At 44.2% G+C, this 11,005-nt stretch overlaps 1 protein-coding gene and 1 long non-coding RNA gene across 2 annotated transcripts; one reads left to right on the top strand and one right to left on the bottom strand.

Moving 5' to 3' along the window:
- The first annotated feature begins 1,603 nt into the window (after positions 1–1,603).
- LOC118418179 (ribosome-binding protein 1-like) lies at positions 1,604–7,099 on the top strand. The gene is made up of 3 exons (XM_035824017.1): positions 1,604–1,861; positions 5,648–6,569; positions 6,984–7,099. Exons 1-3 carry the CDS (start codon positions 1,604–1,606, stop codon positions 7,097–7,099), a joined length of 1,296 nt encoding a protein of 431 aa, XP_035679910.1.
- A 466-nt stretch (positions 7,100–7,565) lies between these two features.
- LOC118418649 lies at positions 7,566–10,241 on the bottom strand. The gene is made up of 2 exons (XR_004831482.1): positions 9,955–10,241; positions 7,566–9,208 (listed from the first exon to the last, which is right to left on the bottom strand). It is a non-coding gene; the product is annotated as an uncharacterized LOC118418649 (long non-coding RNA).
- Positions 10,242–11,005: the final 764 nt, after the last annotated feature.

The following is an 11,005-nucleotide window of genomic DNA, read 5'->3' as shown; positions in this document are numbered from 1 at the left end:
AGAGGGTGGTGCAGAGGGAGGTGCCATGGGCGGTGGTGGTCCACAGGGTGGTGGCGGTCCACATAGTCACTTTCCACAGGCTGGTGACTGGTGCAGTTGCCGTAACTGCAAGGAAATGCCATTAGATGTAGAGAAACTATGCTGCGGTGGTGGGCCTGAGTATGTTTCAAGCAGTCGGTTTGCTAACAAATACTGAAATAGGGTTGAGAAGCGCAAGAACTGGCCGTCTGAGACGACATACACTCAACTTTTTATACCTTTTGTATATACTTAGATATTTGTAATGTGTATCATCAAGTTGTTGTACTTGCTAACAACAGCTATGGAGTACACAGGAAGAGTATCAAAGAACGTGCAGGGTGGTCTCCAACAACGACAAGCAGAAGTCAAGAGAATCAAGCAATATGCAAACCCGACATATCCAAGCAGAGGTTAGGCTCCGGCTGTTTTTTTAACGTTTTTTTAGTCGTTTTTATCTGGCTTTCTATTTTGTCATTTTTTTTGCTGTGGCCGGACACAGCTCTCTTCTGACCTAGCTATCAAAATGTCGCCCTCCTCCGTACCAATAATGTACCAGTGCTGTCCAAGTATGCTCAGTCTTTGGAAAGCCATGTTAAGCTAATCATAAATAAATATATAAATAAATAAATAAAAGCTGCGGTGTATGGAGAAAATATATGTGATAGATATTCCTTGCCGCAATCCCAAGTTTACTCGCAAGATTTGCCACCTGTGGAACAGTCAGACTTGTTCTGGTACCTAGTTCTCCAGACAAGCTATTACATTTTAACTTTAGCAATAGATCCCACGCATATAAAGTTAAAGCGGGAAAAGCTCCCATGTGTCTATCGTTCTCAAACGTGATCCAATGTGCCAAGTGACAAACAGCTACAACAAACATATCCTGCAAACCTGATAAGCTAACTTCGACCTCCATTACATAACAGACCCGTACGCTTGCACCATGTATGCAACATCTTATATGATGAAGAGGCGATGAGCGAGTTGTTTTGGAAAACTGCAAAGGTAGTGAGGACGTAAAAACACAACTTCGCAAGTTAATTAAGATCAACCTCCCTTAGTCACAGGGAGGTCGTCACTGTACAGGACTACCTCCTGATAATTGGGAGGAGAGCTCTGGGTCACAGCGACCAGACAGCTGCACCACGAAGCTTTACTACTTTGTCGGCAAATCGGAGATGAACTTCTCCTTTACAAGGATGAGGTCGCACTGGGATGCCGCGGACGGCATGATGTAATTCATCATCATCATTAGTCATCCTCTTCACCATCATAGACTATCCCGAGATGCTTTGCAGGAGGTATTGTCTAGGTATAGAACACACCATGTGTCCTCACTCGGGTTTCGACGCCCGACCAGAACGGAGTGATGTCTTCCCCTCCGGTTCAGCGCGCGGACGCCACCCTGGTGAACCGTAGCATCCTCCCGCTTTTGCGGGAGTTGCGAAAGCCCGACGGTCCACCTGAGGAGGACCAACTAGCGCGGTTTGAGGCCGAGACACCTCTCTCGGCATACAATGCTGAGGAGATTTCGGAACGGATTGGGGCACTGACTGGGTAGGCCCCGGAGGATCTGATGGAGATGGCCGGCATGGACCCAAAGCCCGAGGCCTCCATGAGGAAGCTGGCACACTGTGCCATCCTGGCCGCCAATAACATCACGGCGGCCCAACCCATCAAGCAGGACAAGGCCATCAGGGACGCCGCCCAGGCCGCCGTCGGTCTTGTCGAGGATGACCCTTTAATCAGCATCATCGTCATCCAGTTCACCTGTGTTGCTGCCCACCGTCGATTCTTTAGAGTCGCTCTCCGAGGCGGATCCCCCACCATACCCAGGATCGTCAGGCTGGGCTCTCCTCGTCCACTTCCTCTGCCCAATTCCATGGATGGCCGCAAAAGTTTCTCTATTTTCTATCTGCATCAGCTGATAAGAGTATAAACAGTTAGCAGCACGTACCGAGAGCTGCTTCTGTTCCAGCTGTAATAACGAGGCGGCCGCTACAACATGTAGCAATAAGGAATATGTAGAGGGCTGATCGCCTGCACGGATTCAGGTAACAACGGTCCAGGTGACAACATCTGAACCTTACCAATCAGGAACCACTGTGGAGAATGTCGAAACACCTTCCATTATAGGTGTGGACAAATCCATCAAAAAAGGTGACTTTGTGGCTTTAGGGCACAGGGAGGAGAAAGACATGAGCACTTACATGGCTGAAAGGATTGAGTATTAGGAGCAGGAGAAGGAGGAAGCTCAACTGTTCTTTATGAAGAAATCTGGAGACATCTACATTTGGCCAGAGAACAAGAACACTTCATGGGAGATGGCTTCCCTGTCCCAACCATGGCCAACTCCAGTTAGCAATTCTGGGTCCGCTTCTCCAAAGAGGATACCACTACAGTTAAGAACATTTTAGTGAAAGCTGGTAATAACATGTACCACTTTAAGTAATTCTTTGCAGTTCCTTTGTCACATTGAAAAGTGGAATTTAGTTAAGGAAGCTTTTTATTGTTTATCTCATGTAACCCTAACATAGATTAAGTAGCATGGTTAATTGTTGGTTTAAAGCACTTTAGGATTTTTGGTTTTCTTTGCCTAAATTAGCTGGTGTAGAGCGACATGTACTTACAGGTATGTAGCATGTAGGTGGTGAATGGTTTATTATTGATAAAAAACATCATCGGCTTGGCAGTAAGAACTGAATTGCGCCGACTCATACAGTATGTACAACATGTAGCGTCCATACCCCGTACTTTAGCTTTTATACGTATACAAATATTTTTTTTAAAAAGAGCTCTTAATTTTTCTAAAACAATGGTCAACATTTTGCACCTACACTTGATCATATGCAGTTATTTCTTGAACAAAATCTTTTTCACTGTTGTCATTTCAGATGTGTAAGAAAACCTCATCCCATCACACGTGAGAGAAGGGACGAAAGAGGAACAGCGACGCTGGCTACAAGACCATGTCACCCAGATTGTGGACAAATACATCATCAGAGTCAGGAATCCTGAGAGATCTCCATGCTGGTGTGGCTCAAGAGTCAAGGCCTACGCAGAGAGAACGACACAGCTGCTGTGAACCAGGCTGTCCGCTTATTTTTGTTCATGTTACTGCTTGGTTAAAACATGATAGAAATGTACATGGTCTGGACTTTGGTGAGCCAAGCCAACAGGAAAAGCCCAGATACTGCCCACATTTGACACAAATGATGTGTTGCATGATCTAGAGGGAAATGTGGCCTTCATACTTGCTTGTGTTGAAATCAAAATCTATCTGCGTTTAGATGCTCCAAGGCCATTCAAAACTCACACCAGAACAAGGACCCATGTAGGGTTGGGTCAACAAGGAACTACCCTGGGACCAGCTAGAGTTCAAATGATACAAAAAATGAAACGGTTCTATCGGTTAGGCCTGGAAATCCGACAGTAAACGACAGGAAACGGTTTGCATTTTGCGTTCACGATGCAAACTTGCAAACCGTTTCAGTTCCTTGAAAAGGCAAGGTAACGCGACCTCTGACCCCTGAGGTTGTTGTGATCTTGCCCAAACTTGTACTTCTGTGTCAGATTATTGGTCTTTGATCGAAATTGAACCAATGTCTTACTGAATTCGAAGCTGGGTTCTGTTATGACCTTGGAAATGCCTCTGAAAACAAAACATTGTGGTCCCGATATATGCCATGCTATGACATTTCCACTGGATCTCCTGACACATTCCCCTAACGATATCAGGAATGCTAGCTCCTCAGTCGACCAAGATTATAGAAACGAATCGTACGATTGAAAACGCGGCCGAAACACCCGAATGACAGGTTAGAAATTGTACTTTTGCACCGTGGCGCCACCAAATATGAACGCACATGGATGTAAAACGGATCGCGCCTCTTTTGCGTTCATGATACAAATTCGCAATTCCGGATAAAGAAGAAACCGTTTCAATACTACCTCGCTAGGAGGTTCCGAACAAACCGTTTCCTATCGCTTCAGATCCATTTCGGACCGTCCATGATGACAAAACTTATCCGTTTCAGCTGGCCTAACCGATAGTAACCGATAGAACCGTTTCATTTTTTGTATCATGAACGGGGCCTAAGACTTTTGACTTATTGTCACCTTTGGCCAGAATAGCTACAAAGGTAATTTGGGCCAGAATATGCCTGAGCAATTCGATATCTTATGCCTTTTGCTTATTTTGCAATAAAGAAATATAATTAAAAATACTTTGTTGGGTTTGTGTATACTGTGTTATGTTACTAAGAGTCTGTAAGACCCCGGTCGTGATGCAAAAAATGAAATGGTTTTCCCTTTGGCGAGCTAAAGCGGATATATTTGCATTATTTAGAATTAAATGGCCATCTTTCCTCAGCCAATCATGAGCGAATAAATTCGACCAAGTCAGAGACTCCCTCCATTCAACTGAATGGTCTCCCTAGAACTGACTTAGAACATAGCCAACTTTCAGAAGCAAAATACACTCATTTTCAGTCATTAGAAACGTGCAGTTTGTTTTACTAGCAAGCGAACAGACAGTTCTCATTCATGACCCTCAGGTGATGGCGCTTCACACCTTTTCTCACAGCACTGTTTGAAATTCTTGTCAGGTTTTACAACACTTTTTTGCACCACAATGCCATTGTCGTAACAAGTTTTACGACACATTGTTGGCATCACAATGCCATTGTTATGATTACATATTATTATTATTATTATTATTTGGGGTGAGAATTACCAGATTGTCTACCCAGTTCTCTGTCCCCAGCCTGAATTCAAAAGAGGAGGACATGGCATCATTAGTACTAGGAGATCAATGGTTGTGAGCATTTTCTAAGTTAGTTAAAGCATGGGCAAAGCAACTTTAAGTGGATTTCAAATTTTGGTACAGCAAGTTTGCATCATGAACACAACATGCAAACCGTTGCCAAGTAAATGCATTCATTGTTTACTTTGACGTGGAAGTCTTACATGTCAGCCAACTTTGGCCTTGGGTGAAAGAAATCTTGAAATACAATGATTTGAAGGAAATCTAGTTAAGTTAACCTGTAATCACATCTATCCATTAATGAGGTTCTGCTCCATGTCAGATATCCACCACTATATGGGTTTGAACATATCCCTGATACAAAATCATGCACTGACATATCAATCTGTGTTTTTTCTAGGATGTGCTTGTTGAAAGACAACCTGGGGTTTACTGCTTTGATGTAAGTTTTAACCCTGTTACTATATTACTGTATAATGTAGTGTGAATGTAAAATCTGTTGTCTATCTCTTTCCCTTTGAAGGAAATATAGAAGGCAGAAACAGGCAAATTTTTCATGAAGGAGGAAGATTTTTACTGATTTGTTTATGGCATTAATAGCTCTCCACTGCGTAACTCAATTGTGACGTGTGTTAACTTGACGAGTGGGTGTCCTTTATGCTTTATTTTGACTTGTGAAATTGTGAACTTTTCTGGTAGCAATGATGAAAAAGAATTAACAAGTCACCAGTTAAGCTATAGCTACAAATTACAAGTTGCTAAGGATGAAGGGGCCTAGCTTAGTTAAACCTCTTTTGATGTATCGATTAAAATAATTATTCTAAGACTAAATGTTGATGACTCTGTTGTTACATAATACAGATGGTGACTGAGAACAAGAGGATTGAGGACAACCCCCCTTCAGCCCAGCTGGCAGTTTCAGCTCCACCTAGTCCTGACAACTCTTCAGCTTCTCCTAGTCCTGACAACTCTTCAGCTTCTCCTAGTCCTGACAACCCTTCAGCAGAGGGAGAGGCCGTGGGGGGAGGGGCCGTGGGGGGAGGGGCTGCACAGTCCAGCATGCAAACGAAGAAGACGGTGGGTACCATCACGAGCACTTCACAGATGAAGACGACGGCACCGAGGTCCGTCCTGCGCGCCGAGGACGTGGAGGGCGCGGGCGAGGAGGGCACGGAGGGAGGGGCCGTGGAGGGAGGGGCCGTGGAGGGAGGGGCCGTGGAGGGAGGGGCCGCACAGTCCAGCATGCTACCGAGGAGGAAGAGGCCGTGGAGGAAGAGGCCGTGGAGGGAGGGGCCGTGGAGGGAGGGGCCGTGGAGAGAGGGGCCGCACAGTCCAGCATGCTACCGAGGAGGAAGAGGCCGTGGAGGAAGAGGCCGTGGAGGGAGGGGCCGTGGAGGGAGGGGCCGTGGAGGGAGGGGCCGTGGAGAGAGGGGCCGCACAGTCCAGCATGCTACCGAGGAGGAAGAGGCCGTGGAGGGAGGGGGCCGTGGAGGGAGAGGCCGTGGGGTGAGGGGCCGCACAGTCCAGCATGCTACCGAGGAAGACGGTGGGTACCATCACGAGCCCTCCACAGATGAAGACGACGGCACCGAGCTCCGTCCTGCGCGCCGTGGACGTGGCGGGCGCGGAGGAAGAGGTCGAGGAGGGACGGGCCGCGGAGGGAGAGGCCGCACAGTCCAGCATGCAAACGAGGAAGACGGTGGATACCATCATGAGCCCTTCACAGATGAAGACGACGGCACCGAGGTCCGTCCTGCGCGCCGAGGACGAGGGTTGAGGGGCCGTAGAGGACGCTTATAATAACAAAGAAGCGAGAAGATGTCGACCTCGATCCTGTTAGCCTAGTACCTTCAATTAGTTAAATTGTATCTTGTTGTCTCTGCATGTCTATTATGTCTGTTATCAGTGACCTGTATTTAGCCCGTCGAGGCATGAATGTACAATAAAGGTTTCATTCATTCAATCACTTTACCACAGCCTATACCTTTGATCTGAATTGTTATGTTCCTTGTTCGTAGTTCGTTGAATATGAAGTCACAAACATTGTTATTCTGGAGGAAAAGATTTGTTGCAATCAGACAGAAAAGAAACGAGTATATAAAGAAACGAGTATATAAAGAAATTAGATGAAGTATGTATACTAGTTCATATAAGATGCATCCTACACTTGCTATGTGTATTTCCTTTTCCATGTCAGTTTCAGAAAAATATGACGAACGAGTCACGATGAAGCCTGAAACATACAGGATAGGCATTGAAGGAGTGAAGCGTTACAGGCAAAATGATGTGGATGAACTTGAACAGTTCCAGTGAGCAAAGGAGTGTCCAGGTCAGTTCATTTGGAAGTTTGCTGGTGATGTCAGAGGGTTGCTGGTTAGTGTGTAGTCAACTTGTTTTGTGACATGTACATGTGCCAGTTTTCATAAGGTTATTCAGTCAACTTGCACTTTGACATGTTTCCCCAAATACTCTATAAAGTAAATTGTATCAAGGAGGTGATTTTTAACCTCCTTGATTGTATTATTTACTAGTACCATACACCAGAAATGACGATGCAGCTTGCTAACATAGTCTGACTCTAACAGACAATGAGGACGTATACAAACTTTTCATTGAGCGCTTCCTGATACAAGACACCTATAGTGTCGGGCTGCCAACGCCAAGTTACACTGCTGGCAAGTTAGATGACACATCTGTGGCCATACTACAGCTACTGGACCCAGAAGCTCTCCAATTTCAAGGACAATATCGTGGGGGGAGGGGGTCTTAACATCATCTTCCATAGATACCATCAAAAAGATGTGACATAAATTCGGGAACAAGACATGAGGGCCATGGTTTCCCAAACTCTGTAAGAACATAATTGTATACTACGCAAATACGTGGTATCTGTGGGCCTTGATGCAGGACATGCCCACTGGGAGTACAGAAAGTGCGAGAAAAATAATGATTTCAAGAAAATGTGTTCCGAAACACCAATATGGCAAATGTGTGCTTGGTGGTTGTGTACTTATCACAAAAACGTGCGATCCAAATCCAACATAAAATATAACACGGAGAAATGCATTGGCCATCAGCAAATTCCCATGGACGGTTTCTGCTCTGAGACGAAGCAAAGTTTTCAGTTTCGTGGTTGTTATTGGCACGGCCAAAATTGCACTCTAAACCAAGGTGCCACCTACAATAAAAACAACGGCAAGCTCATGATTGAATTGTATCTGTAAACGGTGCACACAACAAGCTAAGGCACGAGGAGTTTGACGTGGTTGAAATGTGGGAGTGCTATTGGCAAAACATGCAAAAAACAAAGCAAGTGTCTGAAGTTTTGGCTTGGCGCAAGACACCCACCTACACAGGTACCATAAGGTGCAAGACACCCACCGAACAACGGTACCATAATATTGTCGTTCTTTACTATCCATAAGAAATGTTTGCTGAAATGTCTCCAACCTTCAAGAACTGCGACATCTCTATCGCCGATATTGGAGGCTATATGAAACCGTATGCCAGAATGCACAACATCGTGTCTAAACCCAGACTCACTCATTGGATGCATGTAAAGATCCTGTTGGCCACATCCTTACTGAAATGGTACATGGAGAAAGGGTTGGAAGTGACCCACTTATACAAGGTACAAGAATGCCTTGTTTGCTTTCAACCATTTGGTGGTGTTGTCAGCGACGCTAGTTGCCAAGGTATCAGTATGTGCCAAAATTGCGCATGCTTCAGTTTTAAACACCTCTTGTTTTAAATTCTGTGAATATATCAATTAAGTGTTCTCTGGAAATAGGCTTCTGGAACATTCAAGGCGGATATCACCCCTCCTGATGTATTGTTAGGACAGGTATGGTGTTACTACTGTCTAACCCGTATTTGCTTTGCTTGATATCCCAGACCCTGATCAGACCACACTGGAGACGAAAGTGGCTGCTGCCAGCGAAGCATACGAGGAAGAAAACGCGAGATCAGCCATATTAGCAGGAGTTTAACAGCATTGTCTCTGTGCAGGGCTGAAGTACCATCAGGAACAAGAGCAAAAGGAACGAAACATTATTTGTGGCCTTGACATCCAGCAAACCCATCTAACTTAGCTGAACAAGCCCCCACTGTACCAGAGGCACAGTCCCCGAAGTCTGGGTTTCCAAGAGGCTGGACAGCTGTAATATTTTAGGACCTGACTAACATTGGTAACAGAACCCGGGTAAGCTGGATGTCCTGCCATTGCCAATAGTTTTGCTCTGTCACCTGTTTATATTTGGATGTGTATGGAATATAACATTGCAACAGCTACTGTTGTTCCCATCAAGGGGCTGGTTGTTTTGTCTCAGCATCCTGCTGTAGGTATTAGATGATTTCCACACTTGAAGCTGAACACTTCAAAGATCACCAGACCCATGTGGCATCTTGTACCTCTGGGTTGACCTGTGGAAAAAGAAATGTTTACATTATTGTACAACATCAGCATTATACAACAACTTCGTATAAGCTTTAAAAAATCATACATATTTTCTCTGTAACGATTGTGACCGAGCATGATATACATATGCCCGCACTCTACCGGCTTGTATTTTACTACAGATCAGGCTAGCGTAGTTACCAGGAAGACATCGAGTTTAAGTTAACGCAGTGAATCTCAAAATCAAACAGAGGATATTACAAATTCAATTATTGGGTAACACTTGAACCATTTTAAATTAAAATGCCACGTCAGGAACTTTAACAGATCAAGACGGTTTACATAACCCAGTGAATTGAATACAAAGAACCCGTATGACCTGACCACGCCACCCCGGTCCTTTGTTCTGTAGCTACAGGACTCGGTAACAGAAACGGACCTTCACACACATAAACATAGCTGAAACATCGTCCACAACTTCTGGGTAAATAAAAATTGAGGTTGTGTGTTTAAAATAGGCCGGCATCGTCGAGGATTTCAGACAAATTTTGCCTGCGTTTTCAACGCCAGAAATTTCCCCTACAAAAAGGCCGCCATTAACCTCACCAAAAACCAGTTTTCCTCCTCACCGGTAATATTTTGTTAGTTTCAAATTGCAATGTACTAACTAACCACCAAAATAGATGTACTATGAGATGACAAGAAAGATTTCTGAGGCACAATTCAGTAAAATAGGAAGACAAAATTTGTGGAAACAGATGTACACGCTCACCTCACAATGGTCGCCCTGCACCGAGTATATTTCCCACAGAACCACTGTACCTTCTCTTGTATCAGTGCGCGTAAACATCTGGAATGCTCCTGGACTTTAAATGAAACACTTTCATTCAGCTTACATCGTCAAAATTACCCCCCAAAAATCATTTAATAGTCAAAGATAAACAAAAGCATCAAATGAAACCGCACATCAATTGCACGTTCCATTTTGGCTGCACTATTTTATGGCGGCGCATGTGTATATTTCGTCTGGGGAGGGTATTCGGTGGCGGCATGATGATGACGTGTACAACGCACCGAGGGTTACATAGGGGTTTTTCGAGGTACCGCTCTTTAAAAAAACTCGATACACGTAAGGCCATGTTGATTTCAATATATGGATGCCATCCGCGGAACGCCAAATCTGATGCGAGCGCGCAAATAATTATTTTTTTTAATGGCCAAATGATTGCATACAGTATGAATCTAAGAAAACAACAAGAGCGAAGTCGACTGGAGTTTATAGTCCACTTTGTACCAAGTTTATACAATCAAAGGTAGAGTCTCTACAGAGGCAGTTTTTTTTTTTTTTTTTACAGAGGTTAGGATTATAAAAGGTCAGTGGGAGTCGGATACTCCACCAAACAGACTCCCTTTGTAGCACAACCATTTTTTCACTTTATTAATATACCAAACAAAGGTAAGACATGTACAATACAGTTGTGCTGGCAATGATAATGTGGCATTCAAAAAGAATACAGAGCTCGAGGGTCCCAGTTACTGGTGTGTAAATACAATTTGTTATAGCGTGTGGCTATACTTTTTGCCATGCTGTGAGCGTACTTAATGAAGGTAATAACTTATTGATAGACATTTTTGATGCCGCGATTTCTATAGATGAACATTTTTGGTAACAAGATAACAACATTAGACGTTGACGTCACAGGACTTTCACTCTCTAAATCCCCCAGTAATACATTCAATGGGTTATTAGTATTCAAATAGTATCCCAAGGAGGTTATATAACCTCCTTGAGTATCCTATTTGTCCTGAATTAGTCCTCGGCC

The sequence above is a fragment of the Branchiostoma floridae genome, chromosome 6, assembly GCF_000003815.2.
Source record: "Branchiostoma floridae strain S238N-H82 chromosome 6, Bfl_VNyyK, whole genome shotgun sequence".
In the NCBI taxonomy this organism is placed as follows: Eukaryota; Metazoa; Chordata; class Leptocardii; order Amphioxiformes; family Branchiostomatidae; genus Branchiostoma; species Branchiostoma floridae.
This window is presented reverse-complemented; position numbering and strand designations above follow the sequence as displayed.